The 18,777-nt window shown below is 39.7% G+C and overlaps 1 protein-coding gene across 1 annotated transcript; it reads left to right on the top strand.

The window, feature by feature from the left end:
- The first annotated feature begins 6,030 nt into the window (after window positions 1-6,030).
- Window positions 6,031-18,147, top strand: chrm4a (cholinergic receptor, muscarinic 4a). The gene is made up of 2 exons (XM_059532896.1): window positions 6,031-6,707; window positions 15,474-18,147. Exons 1-2 carry the CDS (start codon window positions 6,653-6,655, stop codon window positions 16,958-16,960), a joined length of 1,542 nt encoding a protein of 513 aa, XP_059388879.1. The 5' UTR covers window positions 6,031-6,652; the 3' UTR covers window positions 16,961-18,147.
- The last annotated feature ends 630 nt before the right edge of the window (window positions 18,148-18,777 follow it).

Here is an 18,777-nt window from a genome sequence, read left to right as displayed (position 1 = left end):
TAACTCAGTATGGTGTAGCATAATTGTCCCTGTCTCAGATTCCAACCATTATGGAGAGAATGCTCTCTGAAGATCACACAATCCTCCTGTCTGAAAGCAACCTCTTAATGAGCTTAATTTTATTTGGGAAAATAAGGAAGACTGAAGCGCTGTTGGAAAACCCAAGCGGAGGTGAGATTGCTGCTATAAATAGGCTTGTTTGTGAGAGGAAGTCAGGCTGCATTTAGCCTCTGTCAATCAAATGTCTTCTCTCACGCAGACACGCACATATGTCTTCTGTGGCACTGAACTGTCAGAAGAGCTCAGATGGATTCTACAGGTATACAGCTCTGTGATTGGCATTTCACTAAAATTAATTTATCTGCCATGTAACGTCACACCACTCCTCATCATAACAATAATTGGGATATCAGAGTATTTATTATATAGTGTTGCAAAATGTCTTGCTATGGTTTTACAGTTTTGTCTAGACTTTATGGTCTACAGTTACTTAATGTACTTATGCAAATGTGCTTCTCGGTGTGTCTGAAATTGAAAGTAACAGGGAAACAGACCAATGTCTATTGTGATGTGAGCGGGTGTACTGTATATTTGAACAAACCTACATATATTCTGCTTCTGCTCCATCACCTCATTAAACTGAAACAAGACAGGACAGGTGAATTGACAAAGAATTACATCAGCTGATTCAGGACAAGCCCAAACCAGACAAATACACAGCCATAAAAAAAGAATCAGATGCTATTTTCTGAACATATTTATAGATGACAGAAATTTTTTTTTTTTAAGAAAGTCAAGATGTATTGTAGCGTTTGCATCATACCTGTCTTACAGGTCCTCAACGAGATCTATTTTCTCTCTTTCACTCCACACCATAGAAACCACCACCACTGACATGCTCATGACTGCTCCCCTGAGAGATGCATGCTGGGTAATACTGGCATTCCCTGAAGGCAAGTTACGTCCAATTAGATCAGCAATGCTGCAGGAAATCTAATTTAACATAACCACATCAGAGAAAGAGAGAGATGGAGGCTGGAAATGCAGGGGAGGCAAAGAAGGCCAAAGTACCAGTGAATGTGTTTTTAGGCAGTTCCCCTTACACACTTGCTCATGTGAGTTTGACTGGACATTTTAATGTGTGTTTCCTTTTGCTTTACAAACCAGTTATGAAGCTGTTAGCTGGTGGTGCCAACCGTATAAATATTTCTGATGCAACTGAAATTCAACACAAATATTTATAGTCCCTGCACTCCTGCTCCATTGCTTTCCAGAGACACAGGTGTGCTCCATTATTCCTGTTCTCCAAAACGTCCTGTTGTATTTACCCATGCTGGGGTTCATGCGGTGTCTTTTTGCTGGCCTTGTGCAACAGTTGAACTCTGCTTCTTTTTGGAGAATGGAAGAAAATGTTATAGCTCTTCCTCCTACCTGCAACAGTCACTTATGCCTTAAGCAAACACATTACATAAAAACCTAGAAACAAGTAAACACAGCCCAAACAAAACAGTTTAAGCACTTAAATAAAATGTAAATGTTCAGTATTCTCATAGTATTTTATTAACTCGTATTTACTCAGTATTAGCTTATTAATGTATTTAGTATTTCACGTATTAAAGCTGCAAATACAAAATAAAAAGTACCTAATATGTGCCCTTAAAGGGATAAGAATCCTGTCATCATTTACTCACCTTCATGTCATTCCAAAGATGCATGACTTTCTTCCTTGTAACACAAAAGAATATATTTAGAAAAATATTTTTTTTTTTGTTTTGTTCATTGAAAGTCAGTGAGATGCAATGTGTTTTGGACCCCAACATTCTTCAGAGTATTTTTAATTTTATTTATTTTTTGTCTTTTGCAGACAACAGAAGGCATTACAAGATTGGGACATGATTGTGTGAATTATCACTTTGAAGGTAACTAATATGCATCATTTAATGGTGGATGGTACAAAGGGTGTACCTTTAAGATGACCTTTTTCACAGCGATTGAGTTGCCTCTTAAAGGCCCGTTCACACCAAGAACGATAACTATAAAGATAACTATAAAGATAACGATATTAGCGTCCACACCAGCGAACGATATTGTTTGTGTATTCTAAGCGGACGCGCGTCTGCTGCTTTAAATTCTCGAGCTCATTACAGCAGGATTGATTCTGATTGGTTGGCAATGTTTTTATCGTTCATCAGAAAAAAAATCGTTCTGAAAGTGATTCCAACGATATCGTTTCTCTTTGGTTTTTCGTTATAGTTGTGGTGTGGACTCCGCTATTCTTTAATATTGAGAACGATTTTTAGAACTATATCTTTATCGTTATCTTATCGTGCTTGGTGTGAACGGGCCTTTAAAAAGGTAATTATAGATCATATTGTAATGTTGTGTGATGATCTGTGATTCGTTGCACAAATAAGCAACCAAATAAGAAAACCTGACTGAACAAAATACACTACACTGTTTGTTTTAAAAGGGATGCTGATGTAATATTTTAATTTCCAGCCAAATTGCTGCAGAGAGACTGATTCCCAAAAGATGTTTAAATTAATCCATCTTAAATGAAAATATATTAAAATGCAGTTTGTGATTTTAGAATTTAGTAAATAGCAAAACACTTGTACTATAGAATAGGGATTTCTTTCATTAGTTGTGTTAAAACGATATGGCTGTTCTCTTTCTTTCCCTCATTTTGCTGAAGAGGATAGGAGGTGAGTGGGTGAAGTTACAGCAGAACTCGACTGTTTATGTTCTCTCTGTGGTGCTGTTTGATGTCATTGTGGTGAATTCTTTTCCCTGTGGATTACTGATGCCACGAAACCCACATGATCTTAATAACAGACTAATCATCCAAGTCACTTAGCACATCATGTTTTTATCTGCTTTAATTGTTGCCTGTACCTGCTCAGCTAATGGAAACAGATTGGCCGCTCTGCGGGAAGGGCTGCTGGGAGTTTAGTGAAGCTGTGCTGTGAAAGATGTACTTTTGTTCTGTGAATGTAACAAAATTCCCTCTTTACTCTTAACAGAGCGTCTCTGCCTTTGAGAGGAACACACACACACACACATACCTCCTCACACCCACTCATCCTCTGAGGTTTGAATCAAAAGAGAAAATATAATATTATAATTGTGTCCTATAAATGTGACATAGCCCTGTGAAGCCACTATAGGAAGCAATGTCTAACAAATCTGTGAGCAGGGCCTATAGAAGAAAGGATTTTGGTAAGGACTCAGCAATTTGACCTGTTGTCTGCTCATGCACCTTAAATTAAATATGATTAGTATTCTGAAAAACTTTCTCCCTCTTTTTTTCACATTCCTTTTTCTCTTTATCTGCTTGAGTATTATGTACTATTAAAATCATTCCCATGATGCCTGGCTCCAGAAAGATCTCAAGGCCTTTGCACAATGATGAAAGTCTAAACACAGACAACACTATTAATTTACTGTCTCTCCTTCTGGCACATCTCATGACCTAATTGCATCACTTCCTGTATCAATCAGAGCTAAAGCAACTGGCTGGCCTACTGCCACTGTACGTTCATATTAGATTGGACTTATGCATGCTAAATGTTTATGATGAGAGAAAAAAAGGGTATTTCTGCAAATCCAATTTCCAAATTCCAGTTTCTAAAAAAATATCTCAGTAGGATATTCTATATTGAGCCTCATTTATACATATTATAAATAATTATATCATGCATTAAACATCAATGTATTTTTAAAGGGATAGATTTTTTTCATGTCATTTGTGTGTACGTATATAAATAGAAAGAAGAAAGAAATATCAGTTTTGAAATAACGTGATTGAGACAGAATGACAGAATTTTCATTTTATTTGGGAGAAAGTTCCCTACTTTTCTTTGTTTTTGTTGTTGGCTGTGGATTGTGAGATGCATTTTTAGGCATTTTAAAAGTAAATAAATAAATAATACGTGAGGCTCATCATAACATAAAGTTAAAAGAGCTGTCTCTCCTAAATTATGGGCGACATTTAGATGTCTTATTGCATAAACGGCACATGCAAATGACAAATCGTAATTTGGGAGCAGCAAAATGAATAAGACAAGGTGAACTGATTGCCTACATATTTGTAAACTTAGTTACACCACGCGCTTTCTTTATTCCACATTTTACGCTTGTGTACTTTAATTAACAGCGCTGCTCATCGGCGGCGGAGCGCGTGCTCGCTGAAAGAACGTTCCGCCTGCATCTGATTTAGTCGATTTCGTTCCAGCTTGTCAGTGGCTGTCAGGTTTCTGCTCTGTGCTGCCATTTAAATGAATTTCTGTGCGCGATTTCTCTGTTTTGGCTGGCATCAATCTCATTTTTGTCTGCTGTGAGACAGCTGCCAGATTAATCCGCGTGTCTGTGTGCACACCATCAGAATCTGCCGAGAGGGACTGATGGGGGCGAGAAAGGGCTATGTCTTGTTGGTGAATTGTCGTTCAAAAGCCTTATACAAGCTCCCAAATACTCTTATGCTTTAAAACTTTTTGCCTTTTGGCTATAGCTACACGCACTATATCAGAGAACTCACAGCAGCCTTCGGCGTGTGTAAACGCGTGCGGTTGTCATGCATTGCTCTGGTGCCAGTTCACGCGCTACGATAGACAGCAACCATTCAGCTGTTTTGAAAACCTCTGGAGGAGGATGGTTCTGAGAGTGAAGAAAACACCCCAGCCCATTCCCATCTCTAGTTTACAGTGAACTTCATTATACGCTTTATTATGGTTATTAATATTTTTTTTTTATTGATGTATTTATTTTTATTTATTCGGATATTTGCTGTTGTTTTGGAGAAACATGAGTCATGACACATGTATAAAGCACAAGGCTTGTTTTTATTTCAAATTTATAAAGTGATATTTTTGGAATAGAACTGAAAGCTCGGGCTGCAGGGCGCTGTCCAAGAGCGATGGTGCTGAACTTGTGTGCTGGGCCCAAGAGGCTGACGTGTTGAGACAAGCCACATTCATTATAAGCAATTACACCGATGTACAGACACAAAACACAAAGGCGGAGCGTCTGTACGGCTGGGGGAAGCTTAGCCTTCCCTTGACCGCGTGCATAATGTGTGTATATGACCACAGCTGCTCTGGGATAACGTGTCTCAGGTTCCCCTCCCCAATTCCACACCTTAATTACTAGTGGTAAGGGGAAAACGACAACAGATCAGTGGTTACCTTTGTGCGTGCGTTAAAAATGTAATTTGTGTATTAGTAGGCCACTACACGTGTTTACAATATGGTAAAATCAAAGCTCATTCAAGTATGTTAAATGTTTCGATTTTAAATTAGCAATACTTGGTTTTAAACAAAGAATTTATTCTTAGTTTTAATGGGCTGAAAGTTTTAAACTGTACAAAGTGAGCGTCTTTTTAAGTAACTGGAATACGATCTGCTTGTAAACGTTTTAAAGACTATTAACTCTAAATTATGGAGTGGGACAAAAACACTCCTCCGAGCCCTAGACTTGATAGTTTTTCTCAATGATCAAATGATGCTATGACAGTCATTGGCTCGACGTTTTAAGGGAATTTAATTTGGGTATTTTCAGGGCGCAGTCTGTCGAGGAGCAACACAAGTGGTCTTTTCTGAATAACTTGCTTGTAAGTGAAGTGCAGGTGTAATGTATTTGTAGTCGAATATTTAGGTCTGTGTTTTGGCGGTGTGATTCTAATTATTCTCGAACTCCCTCGATCATTTTGCTTTACCTCAGGCGAACGCGATTTCTCTTTAAACACGTGTGTTTACTGCCAGCTGGGTGAGAACTAAGCCCTTATTCATCAGCTATCATTTCACACCGATTTTAGGGACACATTATGGGTAGGGTTAGGTTTAGGGGTAGGGATTGAGTTTAGTCTATATTTTCGGACAGTAATGTTGATCCAGGATCAACAAAAGAACAGAAACATGTCTTGGCAAAATTACGGCGACCCTGCCAGCTGAGAGGAGGCGCACTTGCCAGCATTTTATCTGCATTTTGTCTTTATACTGACATGTTAGAAACCACAGTTGACCGCAAACATACTTAACCTTTTGTTTTGACAAACCGCCATAATTCAGACCATGGTTTTACTCAGTAGTAGGTTCGCCCTCCGCCTGTGGTTACCCAGATCCTGTAATGAGGTCTGACAGTCTGTAAGGCGGTCATTGTAGTAAATGCGTTTATCTGGACGGATGTTTTAGAGTTTGCGGGAACAGACAGTGCTGAGTTCACAGGACAATACTAGCTCTAGGTTGATTCAGTCGAACCTGCGGACTCTCAGGTGATTGGCTGGAGGTGGATGACATCATTGAAAGTCCGCTGCCTCAGCCGCGCGCTAAACTCCTGGAAAGAGACCAGAGGCGCTCGCGCAGATGGAAGCCACACCTGGCGGTTTGTAAGCCGACTCGATCTAGAGAAAACCATTCGCTCGAGGTGTGTTTAGATGAGCAGCCAGTCGCGATGGTCAAAGACTTAATGAGCTCCTCACCGCTGGCGAGAGCCGCGCGCGCAAAGAGCGCGTGATGTGAAAAACAAAGTGCTCCCGAGCAACATGAGGATAGCCCTTCTGACAATCTTGAGGAAGAACTTGACGGAGTGAAGGAGGAAGGGTGGATTCCATTTCTTTTTTCTTCTGGCTTGCTGAGCATTTTTTAAATCATGCAACATGAATGTTACTAACAGCACTGGAGCAGAGGGTCTCGCGCCCTGGAACTTCAACGGTAAGTTGCGAGTGAAGGCGGCAAGATTAATACAGTTTTACAAGAAAGAGTTAGAAGAGAAATCTTATCACAAAAGACATTTACGATGAATGTGTTCATTCAGTGAGTACATGTTGAGATCATGTCCCAAGTAACTCACATTTGTGATTGTAGTGGTGTTATTCCAACAAAAAACCCATGTCCACGATTAATATGTTAAGGTTTTCTGTTATTGTCTAAGTAGTATATGTAATTTTGTAGGTCCATTTACACCATGTGTCAGTATGAGCTGAAAAAGCATATGAAATAAGTATTAATGGTAGGCTACTTACAAACAACAGCAAATGGCTAAACCTGTTTATCCCATTCACTATGTACCTCAAGACAAAGATTGGGAACAAAAAAAAAGTGTAGTTCAAATTAAAAAATCTCGAGAAACGTACATCTAAGTAAATTTTCTATCGGAAATATTTTAATCAAATTATACATTACATGGTAAAATGGAACAAGATTTAAGAGTGGGGCAGTTTGAAGAAACGAGGATTGTCTGTGACTGTGATGCTTTTGGTAATTCTAGATACAGTTAAATAAAATGGTTCATTTGTGTTATTAAAACAAAGGCGCGCGCGTGTGTGTGTGTGTGTGAATGAAGATTGATTTTGTGGTGATTTTTGTCTGGATGTCCTGACGAATTGGCTGAGGGTGGATTTGACAAGGGCTAACTGACATTTAGGTGAGATTACTTTTTATGTTTACATGTTGATTAGTGTAGATTTTAGGCAGAAAGGCATTTCTGGCCAATTCACTATTGGCTGCTCTCTTAACTGATCAATCAGAACCTGATTCTCAAGCCTCTGTGGTCTTTCTATAGCTTGTGCTTTATGATTAATGCAGAGAAGTAACACCGCCCAATGTTATACCCCCACCACAACATTTACTTTGTATTTTCCTCTATGAAGCTTGATGCACAATCAAATTGTGAAAAAAAGAAACTTAAAATCTCTCTCTCTCCCTCTCCCTCCCTGTGTTTGTCTCTCTCTCTCTTCCAATCAATCTATATACACATATAATGTAAATTGGAACATGCAACGACTTTCTGTCTGTTCCACCGGTTCTGGTTTTAAATAGATGAAATAGATGAGAAAGGGGGAAAGTAAACCCTGTTCAGTAATGCCTCACTTTCAATGAACCATTAAAAATCCCATATGCAGTAGAGAATGCACATTTATATTTGATCTAAATACTCTGAGCATTGGAGCCAGTTCTCAAATTTGCCATTTAAGCTCATAAGAAGCAGAGTGCATATCACCACAGAGCAGACACACATTCCCCCTCAGATAATTGCACAGATTCCTCTCTCCAAACTATGAAAACAGAAAACAGACATTTTGGGGCACTGAACATGAGAGAAGGAAACTAAAAGACTGAGCGTCAGTCACAGTTCACTTGGCGAGCGTTTTAAAGGAATACAAATCTTTCAGTTCTGTTATTTCTGACCGACTCAATCAAATCTCACTGCTGCGCATGACAACGGCTCTTTGATTCTGTGACCATGATTCTCACTGTATGAACTGGTAAAGTACTAGAAGAATTCCCCAGAGTTTAAGTCTGATGTCTCTCTCTCTGTCTGGCTTTTTCACTCTTCCTCTCCCTTACTCTTGCTCTCTTTGTCTCTGGCTGGGTGTTAACCCAGTTTCACAGAAGAAAGTGTGTCTCTATGCTGCTGTTTCACCCTTTTACACTCACACACAAACACTCTGAGAAAAGAGTGAAATGCCTGGAGACACAGCTAGTTCTCTGCGGGATCTCAACAGGGAGAGAGAACACCGCTATAACAGCTGAAGCAGCAAGTTTAGCTACGACAGTAGCTCTAAACAAAGACCTGAGCTTCCTGCCACTGGTCACCAACAGTTGCCTTACCTGTGACACCTTTAGACCAAATATTTCATCAGACGCAGAACATTTTAGTTGTCAGTACAGTATATCATTACTGTGCAGACGACTTGAGTGGATCATGTAGAGCCTCTCATGGGACATTAAAACAGATTCTGATCCCAAATGGCGCCCTCTACTGTCAGCATGCACCAAATTGCTTTGAGGGAACATACAGTACAAATACCGAACATACAGAACATATAGTACAAATATAATACAGATTATGAAACTGTGGATTTAAGCACTGATAGTAATGATATTTTATTTATCATTACAACAAGGATTTCAACCAGTCAAATCTTCTGAAACCATCTCAAATCTTTTTTTTTTTTCTGGATTGATCAACTGTGACTGTAGCATGCCAAGAATTCAGATTGGGTGGATTTAGTATAATTGTTATGTATGTAATCTCCAGAGTTTTCACCCTTGTGGATTAATTTCTCATGGGAGTTGACTCAAATTGCTGTATTAATGGAGTTTATTGTATCTTTCAGCACCTTTGGAGAAAAGCAATGCTGAACTTTGTACTTATCCATAATGAATACCACCGAATGCCACTGGAAGTCATCAGACACTGACTTAGACAAATTTGTTTTCACCTACTGGAGAGGATAATTCTGCTAACTATGTGAGTTGTGGGCCGGTGTGTGTAAATAATTGCAAATGTTCTTTTCATGCCGCTCAGGATGGCACAGTTACCAGGAAACCATCACCCACATCGCCACCTCTCTCTGCCAATCAGAGACATCTAAAATATTTCACTAGTTTTTTAAAACCTCCCATTAAAATGTGTTGTCAAGCCTATGACTGGTGTGAGGATTCCGCTTCACTTGTCACGATGCTTTTGATGTTTTGCTCATCTGTGTGCTGATCAGCCTAATCAGCGCTGCTAAACTGTAGCACAGCAGGGCATTGTGCCTGATTTCGATCCAATATTCAGAGAATTAGCAGAGAATTAGAATTGTGTGTGTTTGTGTGTGGGGGAGACAGAACGGGAGAGTCATTAGTTTGCTAGTGGCCAGTATGGGGGATCTTATAACGAGCACATAGCAGAATCAAAAGAGGAGTCTGATGAACAGACCACAAAGCAGCCCACACACACTCCCACTGCGATGTCTGTCCGAATCTGTAGAGGCCTGTGCATTGTCTGTGTATTTATCTGTGTGTCCTGGCTGCCTTGTTAACAAACTCTAACTTTTGATCGTCAAAGATGTTTTCCGTTACTGGTCCCAATGAAAATTGGAAAAATGCACTACACTAAATCACTAATTACAAATTTGTTTTTTGATGGTTATATGGAAGCTTTCAGCTTGTTATTATATTACATTGTTATATAGGTTTATGTTAATAATACAGATATTCATTTTTGATATACTGGTGGGGAAAAGTATATTTGGTAGCAGATGGCTTTATGTTTCGAGCTGCCAGCTGGTAACTGGAGGCTTTCTGCTTTTAGTCCCAATAGAGTCACTAAATGAGCAGCATCCGTGTGTTTGTTGGTGTGTATGCATTTGTTTGTGCAGACAAGCGTGTGTGACTACATCCATAGTCAAATCCTCTGCAGCTGAGTTGACTCCATTCCTGTTCTTGTCATTCAATTGAGTTTAGAAATAGAAGCGTTTAGCCTTTATGAACATGTAAGAGTGTGATAGTGTGTGTGTGTGTGTGTGTGTGTGTGTGTGTGTGTGTGTGTGTGTGTGTGAAGCAACAGCTGCTGTCTTCTGCATCCCAGTGCTTAGCACAGGAGACACACAGCGGAGAGAATGACAGCTTAAATAAAAGTATCGGTTTGTGACTCTCTTAGGAGACTCTGGAAATGTCTTTCACTGTATTTCTGACAGGATGTCACCGCCTCACTGTACACGCAGCCAAAATGCCTAGCATCAGTGCGGAAAGAAGGTAGAGTCTCCAATGAACAATAACAGGCTTTTGAAGGTACTGACACAAACACTGTAAGGTGGGACAGAATACCTCTTTTGTTCTCTCTTTTTCTCTAATACTTCTTAAAAAAGAGCAGCAATAATCTATAATTATTCATGGTTTTAAAGCTCTTTTTATACTGTAACTGTATATGCAATATTACATAATGGCTATTTATGATTTATTATATTTATAATTCTGATTTATGTCAGTTTTGAATATATTTAGAAGGATTTGGTGTGTGTCTAAGATTTTTTTTTTTTTTTTTGTCAGACTAACCACATAGATTTAATAACTGGCTTGAACAAAAGACGTCAAACAGAGCGAATGTGCTTGAGAGAAAGGGAGAGATAAGGGTCATCAATAAGGAGTTAATGTGCAGAATGTGTCCAGAGAGAGATATGAGTAGAGGTGAGGGTGGGTAAAAGTAGATGAATTATTATGATTATATAAGCCATGGAGCTCTGCTTCAGCCTAATGGTGTTCAGTTAGAAATGAGCAATATTAATTACGTCTTAACACATCAGTGACATATCACTGCGCTCACAGTGACCTCTCTGGGGTCATTCTGTAGACAAAGATTACTGTCCTCTTGGTAACTCTAGACCGGTTAGACGGGTATTGTTTTTCAAAGCTTTGTCAAGCTGGTCCCGTATCGACTCGCTTAGGACATTAAACTGAGGAACCCAGAATGGGGCAGAGGAATACATCTGCGTGGCGTTGGCATTGGGTTGTGATCAGGCACAGAGCTGCTGTGGTGCTGAGAGCCAGCTGAGATCAGACCCCTCATATCTCACTGCTGCAGGCTGAGCACTGATCACCCTCTCTGCATCTGCATCCTGCCAACTCCACAGCCACAGCTGTGTTAGAACTTCAGAACGAGATCCCATCACAAAAAAAGAGATGCCGCTCATACTTGCTTAATTGTGCATGTAATAATTGTTTAGCCATTTTGATTCTGCATCATGCATTTAAGGTTAGTAATCCATGGTAGGTTATGTTAAACTAAAAGGTGTTGGTGTGGTTTTGTGTATGTTTATTGTTGGCCCTTTAAAAAAATCCCAGATCGAATCCATGAATAAGCTTTCACAGTTCCTCACAAAATATTTTATTCTTGGACTATAAGTGTATGTACGTTTGAGTGTCGGGTTCAGTAGTGCACGCTGTCGGTGTCACATATTCATCATGCAGTAAGATACGGGAATCATTGGTTAATTTGAGATCGACTGCCTGTCTCCGTTATGGATATTCAGTTCCGTCCATCGGATGCAAACTGCAAAAAATGGCCCAGATAGAATCATCTGCGGTTTGGAGGAGGAGGGTGGTGGCTTTGCTTGCCATCAGTTTCCATGAAGCTGCAAAGCGCCACTTTACTGAATTTGCACAATCCGTTCAAAATCCACTGGTAACAGCAAGAATTGAATGTTTCGTGCAGGCTTTGCTGAGATTTTTGTCAGCAATGTCGAAATGTTCCAGACAGTTTTATCTCCTGACATTGTGCTGGTTCAAAGCTCAGCCACCCTCTCAGAACACAAATGTCACTCCATCCTCAAAGAGCTTTGACTCTGAATAGTAACCTTCAGAAGAGGGGAAAACCCTCAAACAAAACAAACAAACATAAACATCTCCGGCTCTTTCAGGTGACGTTTCCGTGCAGCCATGCAGCATTGAGAGGACAGTGTTTTATAAAGGTCTTCATGGGTGAAAAAAAAACATACACAGACCTTATGGAAAGATAGAAATATAATCGAATGTAAAGGACACACCATAAAAACGCAGCCATCAGATAGAGTGATTTGTCTTGACATTGAATGTCTCATACATTCACTTTGATTGTGTCTCACAGTGTTTATGTAAACTGATTTCATTTTTGAATGCTAGGCTTTCCTCTGGTATCATTCTGTTTATGAATTCTGATTCCAGCTGTGAGATTTTTAATGACAAACTGCCAGATCAGATAAGAGGAAGCCAGGCAGAAAGTCAAGCTTTCAACTGAAGCTGATCTTACAGAGATGTGGTGGAGCTTTTGTATGCGAGCGATCCTCAGACCCTGCCTTTGGTTCTGCGATGCAAGCATGTGATGTGTGCAACAGAGCATGTGTGTTGTGTATGGTGTGATGAGATTCTGCCTTTTTTTGACACATTGTGCTGCAGGATTCTGAGAAATAGCTTCTGGCTGCACTTTTACTTCACTGACAGTAGAACAGATAAGGACCAGTATTATTATGATTAACAAAACTGCAGTGAAAAATAAATGAATTTTTGTTAATGAACATATTGACAGTTAACAGCCTCCAAATCCATGGTGTATTATAAAACCTTTTGCAGAACATCTGTATTACACAAGAAAAGAAGATGGCTTAACACTTGAATTTGCTAAGATATTTTTCATTCAATTATACTAATCAGTGCATTAGCTTTGGCTGCTTTAAAAATACTAAAATTAAAATGAAAACTAAATAAACTGAAATAAAAAACCATAAACTAAACTAAAATAGAAATAAATAAAAAAACTAATTAAAAAAAAATCAAATATACTGACCCTGGCTATATAGCAGCATGACATACTTAGTCAATCTTCAGCTGTTCTGCTTGACTAGAGTAGTTTGGGGTTTGTGTACAGAGTCAAATTGTACAAGAAAGTTAAATAAAACAGTCCTGGAGAGCTTTGTCCCGCGGTGATATCAGATGAATATTCTTGATTCATATTTAATGAGGCTTGGCACTTATCTTTCCGCTCTGCTCGGATCCACAGTTGAGTAATTGTTGATTCATATTTGATAAGGGGCGAAGAATCCTCTCCCCAAACTGAATCACCTGTACCCGAGGGGGGAATACAGAGCCAGACCCAAACTATATCAACTTTCTGATCTCTGCAGTACCACTGGCTACAGTCTTTAAGAAGTGTGATCTGTTTTGGCATGAGCGAGGAGGAGAGAATGTGTGTCTGTTTGTCAGAAGCTTTCAAAAGGAATAGGATATGTGGTGTCTGGCCGTCCGGATTGTGGCAGCGCTTTGATGCCTGCTGATGATCAGTCCGGTGGTTTCAAGAGAGAATAAAGATAAAGAGAGGGGCTGGGTCCATGTCCTACCTCTGGTGGGAAACTCATTTCAGATCGAATAGTAATAAAGATGTCTTTACTCATCAAGAGTAGTTTAAAGCATTTAATAATTTAGGGAGGCAGACTTCGCAAGTGTTTAGCCGTGTTTATTCATGGTGATGGGTTGTAGCTTCTCTGGTTATCCAGAAGATGGCAACCTTCAAAAGATATGACAGAATCAACTCCCGAGAATTTTAAAAGGTCAATGGTAAAGAGAGTCATTTGCGTTCATTGCTTTACTTTATACTGAGTCACTTTAAACAGGTTTTTGCACTTTAAATTTATACTTTCAGTATGAACAGAACAGCTTCTCAGTATATATATAAAGGTTAGATGATTCATGACCTGAAAGCAAAACCTTCTCACATTTATGCATTCAGAAGAATTGTTATAGTTTTTTTATGTACGTTTTTTTACTTGCCTTTTTCATGTTTAGCATGCAGCATGCATTATGACAAAACTTGTAGAAATGCAACCCACGTTCACATTCACAATGGCATTGCAAAACCCTCAATATTTTATAAAACAAGATACTTACTTGAATATCTGTGATAAAGAAGCAGTATAAATATTCATTTTATGGACTGTGTGCAAATAGTAAATGAGTGTACAGAGGTGTGCTTTCACAGGCTTGAGATGATCATTTTTTTCTCAGCATAGAGGTTCTCAGGGTTCATGTCAAATAATTGTCTTTAATTGTTCCTGAGCAGCTTGGATCATTATGAAGCCTAGGGAGTCAGTTGAATTTAGCGACGGGGCAGCTTTGCATCCTTTGATTGGATAATGTTGTAAGGAGTCAAGCTTGTGTATCTGAATAAAACATGAGGGTGTTATTAATCATGAGGATTTAATTAATCTTAGGTATTAGGTATCATGAACTAACAGTGAACAACAATTTTTACCCCATGTATTAATCTGGGTTAATGTTACTTTATATATAATTGTCAAAGAATGTTTGTTCATAATGCATTCATGTTAATTTACACAACATTAAATGTTAATAAAGGGGGTATTAACCAAAAAGTATAATACAATGTTTATATAATATTTATATACAATATGTTTTTATGTTTTTAATATATGTTTGTTTACATGCAATTATTATTTCATTAACTAATTTTAATGAATTAAACCTCAGTGTTACCAAATATTTCATAATAAATGACGGAAAAAATCTGGTTTGTATTTAATGATAACACTGAAAAAAACTAATTTAGCATGAATTGACATAAAAAATAAATACCATATATAAAAGTACATAGTTTTTTTTTATCCTAATGACCACTCTTTGGTCAGATGTTAGTGCCAGTGGTTAGATAGACAATGGATTTTACACAATTCTATATTAATCAAAGCATTTTGGTATTCTGCAGGAATTATTGAAAGACTGAACCCCATTACACCAAACACTGTTCAAGAAGAAGGAATGTTTGGATTAATGTTTGATTCCAGGCTCTGTGTGATTCATGATAACTGTGACAGCTCTAAGTGATTTCAGAGCTGTTGAAATACTTCTTTCCAGCTGGGTCACATTCTACCAAACAACTGTACAATAGAATCCCAAAGGATTTTCCTCACCGATTTCTTTCTTTCCATATGGGCATGATTACAGAAGTCATGGAGAACTGGGTCTCTTCCTTTTAATAGAAACAGCATATTTATATTTCAGGATGCAAATGAATGCTCTGCACCAGTATGCATCATAATGAATGTCATGCTGTTTTTTCCGTATACAAACACTGCATATATTTTTATCAGTCTATGATTAGTTTATAGAATTGCATCCACACATGCTCAAATCATTTATTTATCTGTTGTGTGTTTATTTCAGGCTCGTTGAGCAACGTATCCAGTTATGCCAACTTCAGTTGTGACAGCGGCAGCACCAATGGCTCATGTGCAGCGGTTGTGGCAGACGGCGACAGCTCCTACAAGACGGTGGAGATGGTCTTCATCGCACTGGTCACAGGATCCCTCAGTTTTGTCACCGTTGTGGGCAACATCCTCGTCATGCTCTCAATAAAGGTCAATCGACATCTGCAGACCGTCAACAACTACTTCCTCTTCAGCCTGGCCTGCGCAGATCTCATCATCGGTGTGTTCTCCATGAACCTTTACACCGTCTACATCATCAAGGGCTACTGGCCGCTCGGCCCTGTTGTGTGTGACCTGTGGCTCGCGCTGGATTACGTGGTCAGCAACGCTTCTGTCATGAACCTGTTAATCATCAGCTTCGACCGATACTTCTGTGTGACCAAACCCCTCAGTTATCCCACACGCAGAACCACCAAGATGGCCGGCCTCATGATCGCCTCTGCCTGGATACTGTCTTTCATCCTGTGGGCTCCCGCTATTCTGTTCTGGCAGTTCATCGTTGGAGAACGGACCGTAGCGCCTAGCGAATGTTACATCCAGTTCCTTTCCAACCCTGCAGTCACATTCGGCACGGCCATCGCTGCATTCTACCTGCCAGTGGTCATCATGACGGTGCTTTATGTGCACATCTCTCTGGCCAGCCGCAGCCGTGTGTCCAAGCAGAAGCCTGAGGCCAAGAAAGAGAAGAAAGGGCCGAAGTCTAGCGGTCTGCTCAAGAGTCACCTCTTGAAGCAGAACAACAACAATCAGTCTCCTCCTAAGCCCAGCTTGGAGACCTGTTCTACGGTAGACACCATGAAGAATGGCAAAGTAGATGAGTGTGTGGTGTCCACTAAAGCCGACTCCTGCGCGCAGCCGGAGGAGAAGGAGATCTCGAATGACTCCAGCACAGCTAGCATAGCACCTAAAGAGCCTAAAGAACACGCGAACAGTGAGGCGACTTCAGAAGCCGGTCTGACACCCGCTCCGGCAGCCGCCCCTAAAGTCAACCCTCAATCCAAATGGTCCAAGATCAAGATAGTCACCAAACAAGCAGGAGACGAGTGCATCACAGCAATCGAGATCGTCCCACCGAATAGTACCGGTGAGAGGCGCTCCATTCCCGTGAACCGTCCCCGCACAGTGGCGCGCAAGTTTGCCAGCATCGCCCGCAGCCAGGTGAAGAGGAAAAGGCAGATGGCAGCACGAGAGAAGAAAGTGACAAAGACAATCTTCGCCATCCTGTTGGCCTTTATTATCACATGGACGCCATACAATGTGATGGTTTTAATCAGCACGTTCTGTCACTCGTGCGTTCCAGACACAGTCTGGGCCATTGGCTACTGGCTCTGCTACGTCAACAGCACCATCAACCCCGCTTGCTATGCACTCTGTAACGCCACCTTCAAAAAGACCTTCAAAAACCTGCTCATGTGCCAGTATAAGAACATCGGCACCAGATGAACGAAGGGAAGAAGCAGCTAGCGGAGATGAGGGTATGATATGGAAAGTACAATGGCTGTGCCGGCTCTTCTGGCCCTGACACCTTTGAAACTTTGGAAGGCACTGTGCAGTACATTGTGAGGCTTCATAGTCCCATAATGCTGAAACTGTGTGTCATAACCACAAGTTTATGTTTTAAGGAATCAGTGTTTACAAAAAATGATGGAGCAATGGACAAGAGGCTGAATCACTGAAGAAATCAAGCTGAAGTCATGTTGCAAATGACTTTTCCAGTAATCTGATCATTGCTGCACTGCTAAAACCCCTGGAATTTTGCACTACAGTAATGTGAAGATCAAGCTTATGACATTGGTTTAGTCATGGTTCATTTTTCCCAAAAGTGAAGAGAGCGAATCACAGCAAATATAAACCAAAAGATACTTGATGAATTACAGGATTGGATTGATTCACTTAAATTCCCAGTATAGCACAAATGGTATCAATCAAGTCCTTTTGGTTAGTATTAACACTGTTTCTGACCCAAATTTCTGTGACAGGATGCAGATTCGCCATACAGAGGTGAAGAAGATGTGACTGGAGAACATATCACAACCAGAACCGATAGCATATGGAAAAGCTTCTTGTTTGACTGTCCCAGAAAGCATGGTTCTCCCGAGTGAGATTCAGTTTCCTGTACCTGCACCTTCCACTTCCCAAATGAAGGAAATCATAAGATTGAAGCTGCTTGCTGACCACAACAGCTGTGTATTCCATTACCTTCAGAGCGACAAATTCAGGGCATGTGGGTTCAGCTTGGGAGAAGTTAGTCATCATTATCCTCTTAGCGTGATCCTCTTGAGGTTCTGGAATAGGTCATAATTCAAAAGGATCTCCTCAATGGATTGGGATAGGCATTATAGACTTTAAATGGGACGAGACACTCTATACTGAGCTGAGACATGTCAAATGTTACTGTAAAGGTTTGATCTTGCAGAGGTGTGTAAATATGTTTAGTTATGATGAATATATGCTCTTGAAAGTATTATTTCTTCCCTGCATTCGATGTCTGTTCCTCTTGTATTTAGTTGGTGATCTTCATGTGATTTTACAGATTAAATATTAAATGTATTGTTGTCTGTTTGCAAAACTGTTGAAAACATGTATAATTTGTGATATGCTTGAAAAATCAAAAAAAAAAAAAAAAAACAGGGGAAGACTAGTGCAATTATTTAACCTGTTTATAAGATTTTCGATTTCAAGCATTTAATTTAAATCAGGGCACAAAGGACTGTCCATAAATTTGAGAAATGGAAAATTGGTTTTATTTCTCCTGTAAAACACAATGTTGATTTAGTAGATACCCACTTCATAATATAATTTTCTCATGGTGCAATATAATTTCCTCCTAGTTTGTATTTAAATACACAGTTTGTAACTGATGAAACTGCAGCATATAAACCAGCAGGAATGATCTCAGTTGAACAGTTTGTTTGAGAACATGTGGTCAGAATTAGCACAGAGGGAGAAATGTGTTTTAGGGCTCATTTTACATTATTCACAAGCTGCCAGTTTCGGCAATTACACACTTTAAAGCATTAAACCAAAGAGGTTGTGGCGTGCCGGTCTGTTAATAGGCCTGGTCTGCAAGAGAGGGTATTTATTCTTTAGCATCATTTTAAGATGCAGAGACTTGCCTCTCCAACATCTTGGGGTTGGTTTCATGTTTCTACCTCATATAAACATCAGATTTCCATTCATGGCATCTGTATCTCCAAATCAGCCCTGAATCTCTTTTTAATGAGCAGTAAATACAGACTAAGTGACTATTGTGCCATTGA

The sequence above is a fragment of the Carassius carassius genome, chromosome 3, assembly GCF_963082965.1.
Source record: "Carassius carassius chromosome 3, fCarCar2.1, whole genome shotgun sequence".
Taxonomy (NCBI): Eukaryota; Metazoa; Chordata; class Actinopteri; order Cypriniformes; family Cyprinidae; genus Carassius; species Carassius carassius.
The sequence above is the reverse complement of the archived record's forward strand: the minus strand, read 5'-3'. Positions and strand labels throughout refer to the sequence as shown.

Excerpts from the sequence above, each read along its gene's own strand:
- chrm4a (XM_059532896.1), top strand. The coding sequence starts at position 6,653 with ATGAATGTTACTAACAGCACTGGAGCAGAGGGTCTCGCGCCCTGGAAC. Across the intron at positions 6,708-15,473 it reads CGCGCCCTGGAACTTCAACG|GCTCGTTGAGCAACGTATCC; the intron begins GTAAGTTGCGAG and ends TGTTTATTTCAG.